Source organism: Macaca fascicularis, chromosome 4, assembly GCF_037993035.2.
Source record: "Macaca fascicularis isolate 582-1 chromosome 4, T2T-MFA8v1.1".
Classification (NCBI taxonomy): Eukaryota; Metazoa; Chordata; class Mammalia; order Primates; family Cercopithecidae; genus Macaca; species Macaca fascicularis.
Window position 1 is genome coordinate 82,098,468 of NC_088378.1, and position 18,758 is coordinate 82,117,225.

Here is an 18,758-nt window from a genome sequence, read left to right on the forward strand (position 1 = left end):
TTTAAAAGAATATTAACTATGCTAATCCTTATAACTTTTGTAAGATTAGAAAAAAAGAAAATATGTGAGAGTTTATTTAAATTATCCATATTTTATTTCATTTTCATAGTAACTTTGCCTAGTTTGTCTTTGTTGTGACTGTTGTTGTTGTCCAGGCTGGACTGCAATGACGCAGTCTTGGCTCACTGCAGCCTCCACCTCTCGGGTTCAAGCAATGCTCCTGCCTCAGCCTTCTGAGTAGCTAGGATAACAGGCGCCCACCACTACGCATGGATAATTTTCTCGTATTTTTAGTAGAGACGGGGTTTCACCATGTTTGCCAGGCTCGTCTCCAACTCCTGGCCTCAGGTGATCCACCCACTTCAGTCTCCCAAAGTGCTGGGATTACAGGTGTGAGCCGCAGCGCCCAGCCTCTCATTGTTTGTTCAATATACTCTTGCCCTAACACCACACAAAGCTCCATCAGTTGAGTTGCAATGTTAAATTTGAAATGATGAAATTTGTAATGGGATTCTAAAAATCAGATTAAGAACTTTAAATACACATAGAGATTCAAGATGGGTAGACCTGATGCTGCTGAACTACCAACCAAAAATGCACATATGTATTTATGATATTGCCATAAATAATAGATAAGTTATTATACATATTTTAAATGTTCATTTCTTTTTATAATAGGGTGGAAAAATTCCAGTAAGGTGGACAGCACCCGAAGCCATCCAGTACCGGAAATTCACATCAGCCAGTGATGTATGGAGCTATGGAATAGTCATGTGGGAAGTTATGTCTTATGGAGAAAGACCTTATTGGGACATGTCAAATCAAGATGTAGGTGTTACATTCATTTAAACAAAAGAGATTGAATACATTAATAGCCACTATTACTGGAACACGTAGGTAAAGGCTCATTAAGAACACACTTTTAAATAATTATAAAAATACAGTTTTCCACAATTACTACCACACTAATTACCATAAATTAGTGGCTCTACTAATTTTATTATTTTGGCTTTCATTTTGAATAATGTCTTTCTCTTTTTATAATATAAATTCTATGGACACAAAATAGAAGCTTACTAACGATATTTCTTCCTTAATAAAGATAATGTTTCCACACTTGCACAGCTGGAGTGGGAACATCACATGAGTAAAAGAATCATCTGTGAAGAGGAGGGAAGGAAGTTTGGTTGTGCTTTGTTTTGTCTTTGAAGCTTATCTTTTTCTTTTAGTGTTCTAAGAAAATTTATTTAAATTATCTACTGTTGATCGGTGTAACTAAGTTTTAGTTTCATGCGACAATCTAGATTTTATGATCACTATTAGTAAATGTTTCATAGTGATATTTTAGAATGTAATCACAATAAGAATATCCCTGGAAATTCCTTTTAAAAGTGTATTTATTAAATGTACATCCCCTGCTGCCATGAGGATATGCTAGAACATAAAGCATACTGTTATCCGTTGAGAAAAGAAACTGATGGTAGTCCATGTGAGGGTACACATCTCACACCAAGAGACCATTTATTCAACAATATAGCAAAAGTGCAAAAAAAAAGTTGCTTTTATTAGGTTGAGTTTGATAAAATGGCCGTTTTGTAGGCCAAGAGCACTTATAGTTCAAACTATTGAAATATGAGTGAAATTTAGATGGATGTAGAGCCAGTATGAAATGTAGCACGATATCCAGGATTGTACTAGAAATCTGGAGGATACCTTGGTTCAGAGCTGATGAGCCATTCTCTAAGGAAGCACACTGGAAAGTTGAGAGGTTAAGGTTTAGAGGTGTATGAAGACCAATCAAATGGACTCACTTTTCTATAACAGAGATGCAGTACACTTGTGGTAATTAGAAATGAAGATGTAGGTTTGGACAGATTGATGAAACAGTTTTCGAAGGAGTCTGGAAATTATACTAATCCAAATTCTTGGAGTATGAAGTAAAAAAATAAGTAATGCTTCAGGAAAATAGAAGCTGACTACTACAGTTACATTTGAGTTATTTTTTTAAAGAGATCATGCAAATTGTTATATTAAATCAATAACTTTGATTTGAACTTTAGAATTGCCCATATCAAGTTGCTATGGGTCTTAAAACTTACAGTAGTTATTTTTAGACAACTAACATTTAGACTGTTTTATATGTTGTTGGTAAGGTTATTTTTGATACTTTCCCTACAAACTTTTGCATTAACTGAGAAGTTCCCAGTCTGAAAAGAGGATGGTTATAAATCAGTTAAATCTGTTGATATTTTGAACTGGAAGATGACATAAAACTTTTTCATTTGCTTTTAGTTTTTTGTTGTTGTTTTGTTTTTCAAAGATAAAAGTCTAAATGACGAGTCTGTTTGGCAGAGGCAAAGTTGTTAATATTTGACAGGTCTCAGTGTCAAAGATTTCATGGACTGTCAAAATGTGGACAAACAAATCCTTAGGGCAGAGAAAGAGAAATATTTACATTCCCTAGATACTCAGTGGGGTTTCATTTCTTTTGACACCTTCCTTCTGTACTGGATTCAAACATAAAGGGACTGACAGGACTGACAAATTCAGAGTTCACTTAACTTCCAAAAACAAATAATGAAAATGGTTAAGAAGAAACAAATTAATATTTCCAATTTTAAATTTTAAAATGTGTTAAGTATTGTTTTTTGTTTTTCTTAAAAATGAACATCATGAATATAGCCTTAATATACGAAGGATTAATAAATATTTTATTAGTAAAATGACATAATTATGTCTATTGTGCAGTTTAGTTCTAACCTAAATTATTTGGCACATTCTTTTATGTTTTTAGTTAGAAAGTCTAAAATAATTAATAAATTTGGACACAGGTTTGTTTAGCAGTGAGAGATTACCTAGATAGGTCAGTTTGTACAGTGAAATTGATATTCATATTCCTCTTATTACATAATAGTCATTATTTTATAATTATGTCAGTAGAGTGCTATTTGAACAATTATATGTTTAATTTTCAATATGCAAATGGAGAAAAATTGGATAATTTAGGATAATGATTTCCATTCTGGGATAAAATTTTCTAGATAAAAGCTTTTTTACTAGGAAGCTGTGGTAGGAGTTCATGGAGAGACTTAAATCTATGAACCCCTGATACATGTGGAAACTGCTGTGTATGTGTGAATATATTATTTTTTTTCTGGGAAGGTTGCCTTCGTCAGATTTTCGGATATATTCATTGTTTTTTAATTAGCCTAGATGGATTTATTAAGCGAACCGATTCACTTTACATTATTAAAATTTAGTTGCTAGGAATTTGTCAGGGATTTAAGAAAGCCCTCACATTTTAAATGCCTCAGATTTTAAAAGATTTTTTACAAGACACAAGAAAACAAGATGTGCAGTGATGGTTACATTTCTAAGCAAGTCCACACAGTTCCAGGCTGAATGCTGGATAAGGTGAGGTTTTTGTAACCTGAAGAGACACAAAAGGGTGGTGTAGAAGCTAATGAGTGAGAAAGTTCTGGACTATCTGGACAGTGTGTGTAACTCTGGACAAGGCAATGAACAAGAAAAACCTAGGGAAAACTAATATATGTATACATGACCAGACTCATACTCAAATAGATTATCCCTTAGTTAACCCTTGAATGGGCACTCATTTGTATTTTCATGTGTCTATTATTTTCTTAAGTTTTAACTGCATTGGAAACAGTCAGATTCAGTTACTTGCAATTAAAAACGAGAGGTGAAGCTTTCCAAATAAATTTCCAACTTTTATTCTTCTAAAAAATCTGCAGACATTTAGCTCTTTCCATTAATGACTTTTCAAAGAAAAATCTTCATGTATGTAAATGTCAAATATAAGAACTTTTGTGGAAATTGAAAATATCATTTTGGTTTTCACAGCAGCTATCTTTTCATTGAATTTATATCTTGATTCATCCAAATCAAATTTTTACCGTCAATTTATGAAATTTTGAAGTTTTTTACTATATAGATTTTATTTTTCCTAGTATTTTTCTTACATTCGTATTTTAATGTATTGTAATATAAGAAAAAATACTACTAGCATAAAAAGAATAAAATCTATATAGTAAATTAATTATCTTAATACTTAACATAACTAAAAAGTATTTTTAAAAAAGAATGTAAGAAAGTATTTTTCTCTTATATAAAGCTAGGCCAGTAAATTGTTAATTTTCCTAGTTGGTAGATATTAGGATATTAAAAAATTTAAGCTTTTGTAAAGGTATGAGACATAAAGATAATTCCTTAAAGCCATATATGAAAAATCATTTAAGAGCTTTGAAAATATAATATACTCATAAGTAAATGTATTCTCAGCTAAATTGTGATACCTAATTTTTCATTTTAAAAGTCACCACTGATTTATGACTTTATTATTTTTTCGTGTTAAGATAGAAGCAAAATTATGATGTTGTTTTATGTAAAACTTTGCCATAATCTCATAAGTGAAGTCCAACATATTTAATTGCATAAAATGTGGGTCATGTTACTGCGAGGTTAATGAAATAGAAAATGAATATTGAGGAGAGGACAGAAGCCAATCATATCATATGCCATTTTGAGTTATTACAGGCTCATTAATGGGGTCTTATTGTGTTCCTTTTTCTCTTAATTACAATGGTCATACTGTAATAATATGGAAACACTTCTCAGTAAGTAACTTTTGTTTTTATTTCTAAGTATTGCTTTACAGCATTTGCCAAAGAAGTGGTCCTTGTTGTGTCCCAGAGATCTTTTTTAAAGTTACATTTACCCAAATCACTTCTGGTTCCTCTGGGAACTATTTAGATATAGAACTGGTTATGAATGTATTTTATTAGAATACTAACGCAAATACAAGGAGTTTCTAGTAATTTCACAAGAATATGTGTCAGATGAATTCAATGAACCAATTACATAATCCTCTAAGAAGTGGAGGGTCAGCCATCTTACCTCTGTGCATTGTTTTTCCAAGAATATCTAACTATTTGAAGAATGTACCTATTTTTTAATTGGAAAAATAAAGGCATTCTTAACAGCAAGGGCTCTGGTCAGATAGCCTACGTTAAATTCTGTCTTTTCTACTAACAGCTACCTGATATTGAGTGGCCCTCTTTCTTTTTTTCCTGTGTGTCACACATTCTTTATCTCTTGAATCAGTGTAATAATGATACTTAAACCTAATAAGGTTTTTGTAAGAATCAAATAAGATAATTCAAGTTTAAAACCATGCCAATCATATAATAAGCATTTAATATATATTAACAGTGATTATTAATTACATCTTTAACAGGGAAATTGTTTTACTGCCAGGCTAATAAATGAAAACTGCAGAACCTCAAGGTTCGGTTTTTCCCTAAATTAGCTCCTATTGGCTGGTTTTGTTTCAAAGGGTATATCTTGGATTATGCCAAACTGCTGTATAAGGTGGAAGAGTTCCCAGCAAGTACCTTACGTGTTCATGTCCATAGGGATGTGACTATTAATGAGATTATTAAAGTCCCAATATCTCTTATTTTAAATGTTATATCTTCTTGCTATCCTTTATGAATGTGTAAACCACTGTATCTTTGAATATAGCTAGGAGTTTCACTTTGAAGTGAGATCAGTGTTGTTTCTCTGCAATAACAAAAGGAATCATTAAATTTCCGTAATGCAGTAGAACAACTACAGAGGTTCATTAACTCATTTTTTTAATAATCATTTAAAGGTCCTATGTTCAGTGCTACAAACACTTAAGAATATATTGTGTTGAAAGCTAAAGAATCGATAATTTTAAGTGTTCTTTTGAAAGCTTGGAGTGCTATTGAAAAGTATTATGTCAAGAGGGCATGATAAGATTTAGATTTACATTTTAAAACATTACTTGGAGGGAAAGAAAAAAGGAAAGATCACTCAACTTACATTGTTCCTTTCAGAACACCTGAAGATAAGCTGTAAGCAGGGAAGTAGGTTAGGAGGTGGTGGGAAATAATGAGGACTGAATTAATGTTATGAGCATTAGAATGCAGTCATGTCAAATCAGAAATAGACTGCACGTGTTTAAATAGAAGCAGCCTCATATACAAAAAGCCACTCATTTTCCAAAAGTAAATTACTTTTACTTTTATTCACATTTTTTAACAGAGCATTTTTGAATCCAAGTACAGTGCTATTACTGGAATGTTTTGCAAAACCACTTGAAATTCTTAGCATTTAAAATGGTTTTCAAAAAATATAATTTCTCCTATACTTACATATTTGTGATCTTTGCAGAGTTACCATTTGTATGTATTTGTTTGATGTATAGCTTTTAAAAGTGATATATTAGAGGAATGTTTACAGTGATATGCAACATTTGTAATTATGGGGTCATAAAAGGACATTTTTAAGTTCTGTCATATGACCTCCATTGCATTTAGTACCAACACTGATTAAGGTCACTTAAGACCAAGGTGTTTTCTCCATAATTGTTGTTCAAAATAAAGTACTTAAAGAAACACCTCAGTGTGAAACTAAGGACTTAACTATGAGATAATTACTCCATCATTTCACAGAGATGTTTATATATAGAGAGATATATAAATGTAGATATAAATATGGAAAAATACTTTTTCTAGTATTTGAGCATACATTATATTTGGGAAGTAGAAATCATCAGAAAGTGGTGACTAATTGTGTATATGAGGATGTGAGGCAGGAAGATCAGGATGTGGGGCCCTGGAGTTCAAGGCTGCAGTGAGCTGTGATCGTGCCACTGCACTCCAGCCTGGATGACAGAGCAAGACTCTGTTTTCTTCTTTTTTTTTAAAAAAAAAAAAAGAGAGAGAGAGAGAGAAAGAGAGAATGAAAGAATCTGGGACAGTTTGCAGCTTTCTAACTGGGACTGGAAGTGCTAATAATTGAAATAGTAAAACATTGGGAAGAGAGGTGGTAAATTCAGTTTTAATTATATAGAGTGGAGGTACCTATGAACAATTCAGATGAAGAGTTTAATAAGCTGATAGAAATAAAACCTAGCGATTAGGAGAGCGTTTGGTCTTAAATTTTATACTTACATGAATTTTCAAAAGTTACTATAACTAAGTCCATCTATTTACTTTTTAAACTTAATTAGAGATTTGCCTTAAAGAAAAAAGTAGACGTTTTTTCCCCCTTATACAAAAGAATTTTTTTTTCAAGCATTGTTGATGCCAGGTACTGTACTTATTATATCCTATCCTATAACTTTTTATATTTTAAGGTGCTATTTTTGAGTGTCGGCATGCATCTTAAGGATGTGTTCCCATAAAAATATTAAGGCCAGCAACATTTCTTAAAGCCAGCTTTTTATTTGCCTACTTTTGGCCTTATTTTCTTTGAAAATTCAAAGTTTTTTTTTCCTCAGAGGGTCATTTTCTGTTATATTTCTACCATTATATCAGTCAGTGTCAAAGGATTTGTTCTTCCCCCTAAAATACTATTTTAATGTTCTCCAAGCCCTTCTTATTTCTGCTATTTGTCTTCTTGTTCTCTTCCCTTTGCCACTCAGATTTGGAACATTTTCAAATTTTTAAGATCTATTTTTGCCTTTCATATAAATGAAAAACTCAAATCTGAATGATAATTTTTCTGATTGCCACATACAAATGTTTATAGGGGCCTATTTTTCATTAATACTCAAAGCTTCATATAAACAGTTTTTTAGGCTGTTATTAGACATAAATAGGCAGTGGTATGCTGATAAAAATTAAAAATAAAAACCAGCTCTCTGACTGGGAAAGCCCTGATTTGTAGACCTTCCCTATTTCCTGCTGTAACCCTTCCCCCACGCTTATTTCAGTCTGCCAGCGTGAGGTAAGGGAACTTGGAGTAAGGAAGGGATGCAGTCGCCACTCATAAACCAGTACAACCTCGCTCCAGCACACTACTGTCTTATAACACTAACAATAAGCTTCATATTATTTAAAAGACTCATGGGCTTGGTAATAACATTCATATTATTTTGATGCCCTGTTTGAAAGTGAATCATTCTGGCTCATTCTGGGTAACTCAAATTCTTTTTACAACTTGCAGAATTATTAAATGTATGGGCACATACGTATACTCACAATTATATACAAGTAAGATAGTTTCATAACATGTTCCCTTTTGAAAGCCTCTGGGATGATGTTAAAAACGTTTCCATCTCTTGCACCCTGGATGAACTTAATTGCTGCTCCCTATTGCTGAATTAACTAGCAAATGTCATCATATCCTCCACTTCATGCACTCCTTAATAACTTGCTTAGTATTCATGGAAATTTGGGGGAAAAAAGTAAGTCTTTTGTGAAGCATTGTGCCTCATTCTTATCTGGATAAATCATTTTGCCTACTGAGAAATTTGTTTTATTATAATTTGCAATGTCCTTTTGGCTATTAGGTTATAAAAGCAATAGAAGAAGGTTATCGTTTACCAGCACCCATGGACTGCCCAGCTGGCCTTCACCAGCTAATGTTGGATTGTTGGCAAAAGGAGCGTGCTGAAAGGCCAAAATTTGAACAGATAGTTGGAATTCTTGACAAAATGATTCGAAACCCAAATAGTCTGAAAACTCCCCTGGGAACTTGTAGTAGGTAAGAAATGCCTAAGAGAATGGAATCTGGGAGAAATTAAAATAGTCACATAAACCATTCATTTCCTCAACGCCACCACAATCGCAAATTGACTTTTGTGTTGAAGTATAAATTCATATTAAATAGATTATATTTACAGAAGTTTATTTTTTCTTTCCAGTTAAGCTTACCTTCATTGGTGTTTAAAGAGAATATATTAGTTATTATTGTATTTTTTAAAGTTATAAGTATTACTAGCTGCTTTTATCAAAAAAACTTTATGAACTGAATTTTTGTGATATGATAGTAGTTCATATTTTCAGACCAATACTTTTATTATTACATGGGTTTTTATTACTGTTGTTCTTGTTTTTTGTTATATTCATAGTACCTACTTAATTGTTTTGCTTCAAGTCATTTAATAAATTATTCAATGATGTTAAAGTTTATAAAAGAAATTCAGGCCAGGCACGGTGACTCACGCGTGTAATCCCAGCACTTTGGGAGGCCAAGGCGGGTGGATCACGAGGTCAGGAGTTCGAGACCAGCCTGGCCAACACAGTGAAAGCCCGTCTCTACTAAAAATACAAAAATTTGCTGGGCGTGGTGGCGGGCGCCTGTAATCCCAGCTACTCAGGAGGCTGAGGCAGGAGAATTGCTTGAACCTGGGAGGCAGACGTGGCAGTGAGCTGAGGTCGCACCACTGCACTCCAGCTTGGGCGACAGACCGATACTCTGTCTCAAGAAAAAAAAAAAAAGAGAAATTCAATACATGATTAAAGAGGTGTACTCATTAAAAAGAGTCCATTCATCCTTTGCATTAGGCTTGCTTGATTGTAATGCATATTAGTAGTTATTCAGCCTCAGACGCCAGGTAAGATTGATGCTCTGGTTTACACTGATATAAGGCACCTGTGGAGGTGCCTTACTTAACTCCCCCGGCATTCACAAAAATGCCATCAGCAAAGGAGATGCACAATATCTCTGCCGCATTTGTGGCCTGAACAGATTAGAACACAGCCATATGTGCATCATTTATTCCCAATTACTTTTGGAAAAAGCAAATGAACAATTATTTACTGATTCCAAATATTGTTGGCTGTACTTTTAAAAACATATGGAAGACAAAACCAGGTGGTCATCACATCTAAATAGAATATAAATTTAGGAGTTTGTAGTTACTGACCTCCTGGATGCTTTAGGTTTTTATTAGCATATAGATGTATTTTTTTATTATATACACCAGTTAAAACATCTAATTTTATTCTTTATACCTTAAGTTTATATGGGTCAAGACATTCTTTCTTTGGTAGTTCATGATAATATTCGCTTTTCTGTTTCATTTTTATCTAGGCCAATAAGCCCTCTTCTGGATCAAAACACTCCCGATTTCACTACCTTTTGTTCAGTTGGAGAATGGCTACAAGCTATTAAGATGGAAAGATATAAAGATAACTTCACAGCAGCTGGCTACAATTCCCTTGAATCAGTAGCCAGGATGACTATTGAGTAAGCTTAAACTCTTAACATTATATTTAAGGTTTTATTAGGTACAATCTGCACTTTATACATTAGGTTATCTTCTTTATGTTAAAAGAATTTGAATCACAAAATCAAGGAAAAAAAGTATTTCTTTAACAAGTTCTTACTGTGTACCAGGCATTATGCTAAATAGACCTTTAAACACATTACCTTTTTAACCTTCACAACAATAATTGTATTAAGTCTATAGTTTTATACCTATTTCATTGCCAACAAGGCTAAAGTTCAGAAAATTTAAATATTTCCCCTAAGCCAACTTAACTAGTAAGTAATAACTAATATGACTCCATAGCTGGTTTCTAAACACCATCCATTGAGGCTTCCTCTGTTGTTAACCTCTGTATTATTTAGATTCCTATTCACTGGGGAAACTTTCTCCATTGCAAAGGAGGATTTCTTTCACCATGTTTTTGTTGAACTTAAATAATCTCAAAACTTTATACTCAATGCTGAAATGCATTAGAATGTCCAATATGATTATTTCTGAAGAGATCAAAAGAAGCTTAATTCAGTTAACCATAGCTTAAAAGTAAGAGTTTAACTTACTTTTTGGAAGATGTGTGATTGATCGATTCCTTTTTTTTAACCTGAAAAAAATGACCGGATAAAACAACTTTTGAAATTGCTATGAACTTGAAGTTAAAAGAACTCACTTTTCCTGTCTGGCTCCATCACTAATTATGGGGTCCTGGACAATCTAAAAATCTCTAAACCTCAGTTGACTTGGCTGCAGCATGATTTTCATGGGTGACATAGTTCCTCTCAGTCAATGTGTTTGAAAATGGAAAACAATATTCAAGGTTCCATTTGTGGGATTCTGTCTATGTACTGTCATCGTTTTTCCAATGAGATGAAGACCAGCAATCAAATATTATTTTCTGGCATATGCCAGGAAATGTCATGTACATGAATTTAAGTGTGTGCATGCTATTTTGTTCAGTTCTTATAGTCACTATGTGGGCATTTTTACACTTGGGTCCCCAAAGCAATCTGTACCCCTGAAAAACCATGTTTCTCTGTCACTGCCATGAAAAACTACAGTGCTATAGTTTTGCAATATTTTAGCTGCTTGTAAAGACATAAGCTCAATGTGTCTGGCTATTAGGAAAGGCAAGAAAATACAAACAGATACAATTCTTAATTCAAATTTAAGCTATTAAACAGAGATGTTGTACATTTTTAAAGATAGTTTTTATGACATGTAATGAAATGATTGAACTGACTGGAGTAAGTATATAACCAATAATATGCTCAGAATTACCACATGTTAATTAAATCCAGTATAAAATTTTACATGGTCATTGATGATTTCCAATTTTTCTTCTAGATCCCACCAACTATTTTCATATACTATATCTAGCTTTTTCCAGTTAGAAATTTCTAAATCCCAATTAGGTTCAAGAAGACAACATTTCAAATAACATTTCCTAACCTTCCCTCAAGTTAATAATAGCTTTAAGACTTTAATAATTTCTTACGTAAAATTTCAAATCACTTTAAAAATGAGAGTAAATTGAGAGCCTGAGCAGTTAGGTTTTTACAAAGGAGAATGTTGATACAGGTTTTACTATTCTGATCTGATGCAGGGGTGTGATCATAATACCCAAGAACACTAAGATAAGATCTATTTGGGTAAGATAACATATTTAATTAAACAGTTGATGATAGTTTCGTGCCACACTTACTCTTTGTAAGGTACCTAATAAAAACTACATTTGTCTTTTTCAGGGATGTGATGAGTTTAGGGATCACACTGGTTGGCCATCAAAAGAAAATCATGAGCAGCATTCAGACTATGAGAGCACAAATGCTACATTTACATGGAACTGGCATTCAAGTGTGATATGCATTTCTCCCTTTTAAGGGAGATTACAGACTGCAAGAGAACAGTACTGGCCTTCAGTATATGCATAGAATGCTGCTAGAAGACAGTTGATGTCCTGGGTCCTTCCAACAGTGAAGAGAAGATTTAAGAAGCACCTATAGACTTGAACTCCTAAGTGCCACCAGAATATATAAAAAGGGAATTTAGGATCCACCATCGGTGGCCAGGAAAATAGCAGTGACAATAAACAAAGTACTACCTGAAAAACATCCAAACACCTTGAGCTCTCTAACCTCCTTTTTGTCTTATAGACTTTTTAAAATGTACATAAAGAATTTAAGAAAGAATATATTTGTCAAATAAAATCATGATCTTATTGTTAAAATCAATGAAATATTTTCCTTAAATATGTGATTTCAGACTATTCCTTTTTAAAATCATTTGTGTTTATTCTTCATAAGGACTTCGTTTTAGAAAGTTGTTTATAGCTTTGGACCTTTTTAGTGTTAAATCTGTAACACATTACTACACTGGGTACCTTTGAAAGAATCTCAGATTTCAAAAGAAATAGCGTGACTGAAGATACATCTCTGTCAGAACATTGGTATCCTTTTTGTGCCATTTTATTCTGTTTAATCAGTGCTGTTTTGATATTGTTTGCTAATTGGCAGGTAGTCAAGAAAATGCAAGTTGCCAAGAGCTCTGATATTTTTTAAAAAGAAATTTTTTGTAAAGATCAGACAACATACTATCTTTTCAATGAAAAAAGCAATAATGATCCATACATACTATAAGGCACTTTTAACAGATTGTTTATAGAGTGATTTTACTAGAAAGAATTTAATAAACCCGAGTTTTAGGTTTATGAGTATATTAAAAAAATGAGGCGCTTCATCTGAAGAATGTTGGTGAAGGCAAGTCTCTGAAAGCAGAACTATCCAGTGTTATCTAAAATTTAATCTGAGCACATCAAGATTTTTTCAGTCTCGTGACATTAGGAAATTTAGGATAAATAGTTGACATATATTTTATATCCTCTTCTGTTGAATGCAGTCCAAACATGAAAGGAAATAATTGTTTTATATTATAACTCTGAAGCATGATAAAGGGGCAGTTCACAATTTTCACCATTTAAACACAAATGTGCTGCGCAGAATATCACCATTGCAGTTCAAAACAAAACAAAACAAAAAGTCTTTTGTTTGTGAACACTGATGCAAGAAACTTGTTAAATGAAAGGACTCCTTACCCTAGAAGGAAGAGGTGAAGGATCTGGCTTGTTTTTAAAGCTTTATTTATTAAACCATATTATTTGATTACTGTGTTAGAATTTCATAAGCAATAATTAAATGTGTCTTTATAGATATTACAGGAATGTATACATATTGTGAGTAATGCTTTCAAAACTTATGAAAATCATGAACTACCCCAGAATTGAACTGTTGTACTTCCAAAGATAATTGGGCTGTTTATAATGATTTTAATAGAGAAAGATCCCAGGGATCGGTCATAATTGGTCTTGTTTGATAATGTGGGCATCCACAAACAAACAAACAAATAACAGAAACAAAATCTGTAAATGTTCCTTTGTAAAACTTGTAAATTTTATTTATACTGTCTTGTTTTGTACACACATTTCTCTGTAGTGGGCTCTGAATACATTGAAAATGCACTATATTTTTCTATTTTACTTGCAGAGCATCACAAAAGAACAGGTATTTTCAGTGCTACATAATGTGTTTTCCCACATTTAGGACCAAAGATGGCTATAGAAAAACTCAAATGGATTGCTTCCCAAACCCCTCCCCACCCTATTTTTTTTTGTTTTAAATCACTGTACAGTGTTATTTGATATTTTAATTTATTTTTTGATTGACTAGAAAAATCATTTTAATTTCACTAAAATGTTTTTTGTCCCTAAGGAAAATTAATCTGTAAAAATAATTTTAATTAGCATAATACAGTCACCTAGACACTTCCATTTGTAATCTTTGTAATAGACTGTAAATATATTTTTGGAACTATAACACAATGTGCTTGAGGGTTATTTTTCAGTGTCTGCAGTGTATACAAGTGTTTATACTAAGTACAGCACTTTACAATTCTAATCAGTAGCATTGGCCTTTGTGAGAATGAGTGAAAGAGTTTGAGTGAGTGTTCTTAATTCCTTTTGGATTCTAGACTCACTAATAATGAAGTTCTTTTCTTGTTCATAGCTTAAGGTGCTTATTTTTTCTATTAAAATTAAATTAACAAAAAGCCATTCTAGAAATAGAAGACATAGTATGGTACACGCAAACGGTGTCTTTCCTGCTTTTTTCTAGCACTAGATTTATAGTTGAGTAGTCTTTCTTGAGTAGAAGGGCAGAATAAAAGTTTTTTTGAGTTTTTATCAAAAATAACTTTTTCCTTCAGCAATATACCTCATCTGCCTTAAATTTTTTACAGCTCTTTACAGGGAAAGGGGAGAAGGGATGGGAAAGACACACAGCACAATAGGAAGTGTATGATTACATCACTATCTCGTTTGTAAGTTTCTTTTCCTAATCAACATTATGATTTTGAAATACATGTATGTGAAACAAATATTAAGAGAAAAAGAACATTGTAATGCTGATTGTAATACTCTCTTCCAGAAAGAGATGAGATAGTATAACGATAAGAATGTACAACTTGCACCTTGAAATCTTTTTTTTTTTTTTTAATAAATTAGTGCTCAGGGGAGGAAAAGTAGGAAAGTGAACGTCAAAAATAGAATTCCAGCATTATAAAAATGCAAAAGGAAATGGCCTCCTTGCTTTAACAGAGCCACCTTTTTTAGAACGCTGTCCTCACACTTGACCTGTGTTTTGCATTCAGTACCGAAATAAAAGTAACTTGTTCTACATCTGAATCTAACATTTTCTCAGCAATTGATGTGGGCCTTGTTTACTAGAACTGGTGGTTTATGCTTGTCAGAGCACTATTAGTTGAATCATATTGTATACTTATGTAATCTACATTAGCTAGTACTGTTTAGGACTATATTTTAATTGCTCTTCTTATCCGTGTTTTTAAGACAATTAAAGTGGTGTAATTCACCTCTCTTTTTTATTTAGGTAATGCTGATATTCTCCCTTTTGTTTCTTGAGTAGCCTAGAACTATGCTACTCACTGATGTGCATGTTCAAATAAATTACTGATGTGTATTTTTTTGCTCTATGTGGAGAAATCATGGGGAACTCGGGGCGAGATGTGATTTTTGTTGGTTGAATTTGTCCCTCCTTGCCTAAGAAATACTACAGGGGTCATCCTTTTATAAGGACAAACTGCTTTTGAACAGTGTCTTCAATGTATCAAGCACAAATAACTCTTTCTTCAACACGAATCATAAGTCTCTTTTTACCAGCTTAAAATAATAAACAAGTCTATTAGACAATGTAAAGAAAATCCTGTCTCCAATCATTGGTGGATTCCTTTATGTCCCTTACATGTTCTTTATTTTCCTATGTAATATTACAAGAAGAGATAAAGTTTTATTGAAATAGTTGAGTGGACCAATCAGAATATGAAGAAAAATGAATATTCATTGTTTCCTTTTAATCTCTTGCACACTAACAATTCCACTCTAATTATTACAGAATAACAAGATCATGTCTTCAAAGAGCCATACTGCCAAATAGCTACAATCTTTCTTGCTCCTTCTGAAACTACTGCATGATACAACAATAATATTTGCATGAGAAAGGAAATATTTTGTCATTGGACGTTCACATGTATTTTAAACATTTGATAGATTAAGTTAGATTTTTTTTTTGTTTTTTGCATTCAGGTTACTAGATAATTCTAACGTTAAATCCAAAACAAAAGGAAAAAGTGATAAATCTGGTTGAATGGTTGAGTTGTTTAACATAGAAAGTGACTCAGTGATCGTTGGAACTTGCACCTGAAATGAAAACCAAGCACTCCCTATTTTAAAACACCACCCTCTTAAATTCCCCAAAAATGAGAATAATAGGCAAATGTCAGATGAGGTGCTATTGCTAGCTGTCATACTTGCAGTGCTGAGGCTCATGCTACACTGAACTGAAATTCAAAGATAATCTTGAAATCCTGGCCTGTCCCTGCCCAATTCTCATATGCATATTAACAAAATGCTGCTCAAAGATGCAAGACATACGCCAACATTCTTCTTAAGTTTATACAGTGATAATTATATATCCTGGAACACTGAGGAAGATTCCAGAAATTATAAAATTATCTCTAAAATATTAGGTTTATAACTGGTACAAAAATACACTATCAAAAGCCATTCTTAAAATACGAAAGTTCTATAACTAAATAAAAGTTATATTTAAACATTAATGGTAATCATCAGTAACAAGGTTTTTGTTGAAGCACTTATCTCCTACTTTTACCCTTTGTTGTATATTGTTAGCTGCAATGAAAAGTCAATGTCAATTTTAAAGAAAGCTACTGAAAGAAACACACAAATCAAAGAGATTACCTACATCTTAAATGCAAAAACTGTAACTACAGATAGTAAAATGATAAAGAAAACATGGTGACTGGCAACTTTTCAATCTGTGGAGCAGCATCCTCTTGGCCTTGTGTTGGTGTCCCTGCAGTATCCCACACAATCCTACCAGCTGTTCTTACTCTTCTGTGTAGTGCATCTCAGCATAGCTCAAAGAATATGGGCAGAAAAATAAAATATTTCAATAGGAATGCTTCTGAGAACCTCATTAGAGTTAAGTGCTGTAAGGAGGTGGATTTTTTTTTTTCAAGTTCAATGATGGAATATAATTAAATCTGTAATTAAAACAATAAAAGACCTCTTCTGACTGACCTTGAGGTTAAAATAAATGTAATTAATTGATCCAATTTAATTGGACCTATTGCACAAAGTTTAGTAAGTAGTGATGCACTAGCCAACTGTGTTGTAGATATGGAACAGTAGTAGGAATTTATAAATTTGATAATTTGGCACCAAAAACAAGTGAGGTGTTGTCTATTCTAAACCTCCATTAATGGCAAATAAAGCTCCATCGGATATAACCTGCACCTTGTATTTCATTATTTTAAATGTCCTAGTTATCTACTGCTGAACATTATTTTTATCTTCCTCTTGAAATTTAAATTAGATATATTTGTAGATTTTATATGTAACTAAAGAAGGTACAATATGTTTTTCAATGTCTGGTTAATCATAGATCTTACTTGAAGATGCTCAGAGGAAAAAAAAATGAGCAAATTTGTTTTAAGTAGAATGGTTTTAGGTTAGCAAAGGACAAACACTGTTCAAGTCTCACCATTTCACATAACTAAAACTAAATAAAATGAATGACTAGACAACAAACAATACGAAAACAAATAGAAAATGTTAAACTGCATATGCAGAGCATGTTGAAATAAATCATAGGATTTTTAAAACATCAGTTCATAGAAATGAAGCAAACAATTTAAGAATACCTTTAAAATGTAACATGAATTTGCAGATGCTTATTACACTGATAGCACAGACTCCGCAGCAAATTACAACAGAAATTTCTGAGTTTAACTTGATATTCTTCTGTCAACTTGCTAGAAATATGCACTGTTTACATTAAAAAAACAGACAGAATATGAGACTAAAATGTATTCCTTCCAGATGACAGACACCCATGCCTTTCTTCATTCCTGACATTTGCAGGAGTGTTTTCAGGGATCTACTGGGCTGGAGATCTGCATTATAATTCTTTGTTTTCACTTAGATCCTAACCAGTTACACACTGAGCTCCACACAAATTCACCAGGACCCAACTTAACAGGAACTACAGGAACCTGACACTGCAAACAGTCACGCTTAGTTTTACCTGAGAAATGAATGTGGGTTAATGCTTGAGTTACTGCTATTATTGTGATGGCTCCTCTCATAATAAAGGAGTCCCTGTTCGGTTAGGTTTGTTGTGGAGCCAGCAGAACAAGGTGCAATTAAATCCCTTCTGCTCTGCTTACAAAGCAAGACCCGCAAACATTAAATACAATCCTTCATATTTTGAAGAGGACTAAGTAATATTGTATAGAAATTTGTATAGAAAAGGCAGAGATGAATTACATAAAATCTTGAAAGTCAAGTAGGAGAAATTGAATTTAACAGGAGAGGCACCACCAAGCTATTGGCAATTTTGGCCAGAAAAAAAAGATATGGTGGAAATGAAGTTTAAGGCAATGGTGTCTGAAATACAGATTAAGTTAACTACCGACTGTTTCTGGATCAGATCAATAGATTATATACTCCTTGACTTATGATAGGGTTACGTCCCCATAAGCCTATTGTAAGTTGAAAATATTCTAAGTGGAAAGTGCATTTGATGCCAGCAACACAGCAGAGGGTCCGCAACTTAGTTTTTCCACTTCAGTATGGGTTATCAGGACATAGTCTCATCCTAAGTGGAGGAACTCCTTAGAATTTAGGATGAGGTTATGGCCTCCACTGAATGCAAATGGCTTTCACACCATTGTCAACTCCACAAATCATAAGTGAAACTATTCTAAATTGGAAACAGGCTGTACGTCCATGCTCCCATTCTTTTGCTGTCCAGCTTCACATTCCCTCCCACGTTTCTTTTTCTTTCTTTTAACTGTTTGTTTTGTTTTGTTTTCTTAGAAAGAATCTCACTCTTTCGCCCAGGCTGGAGTACAGTGGTGCCATCTCGGCTCACTGCAACTTCCGCCTCCTTCACTCAAGCAATTCTATTGCCTCAACCTCCTGAGTAGCTGGGATTACAGGCATGTGCTACCACGCCCAGCTAATTTTTGTATTTTTAGTAGAGACAAGGTTTCACCATGTTGGCCAGGCTGCTCTCGAACTCCTGACCTCAGGTGATCCACCCGCCTCCGTCTCCCAAAGTGC

At 33.3% G+C, this 18,758-nt stretch overlaps 1 protein-coding gene across 5 annotated transcripts in view; it reads left to right on the forward strand.

Annotated features, from left to right (window-relative positions):
* The window catches only part of EPHA7 (EPH receptor A7), a 178,861-nt gene extending 163,548 nt beyond the window's left edge, over positions 1 to 15,313 (forward strand). For all 5 annotated transcript variants that reach the window (XM_005552330.4, XM_005552331.4, XM_005552332.4 and 2 more), the window contains exons 14-17: positions 679 to 828; positions 8,345 to 8,538; positions 9,871 to 10,026; positions 11,788 to 15,313. In XM_005552330.4, coding sequence (XP_005552387.1) covers positions 679 to 828; positions 8,345 to 8,538; positions 9,871 to 10,026; positions 11,788 to 11,902 — 615 coding nt within the window. In that variant the 3' untranslated portion in view covers positions 11,903 to 15,313. The remainder of the gene's footprint in view (positions 1 to 678; positions 829 to 8,344; positions 8,539 to 9,870; positions 10,027 to 11,787) is intronic.
* Positions 15,314 to 18,758: the final 3,445 nt, after the last annotated feature.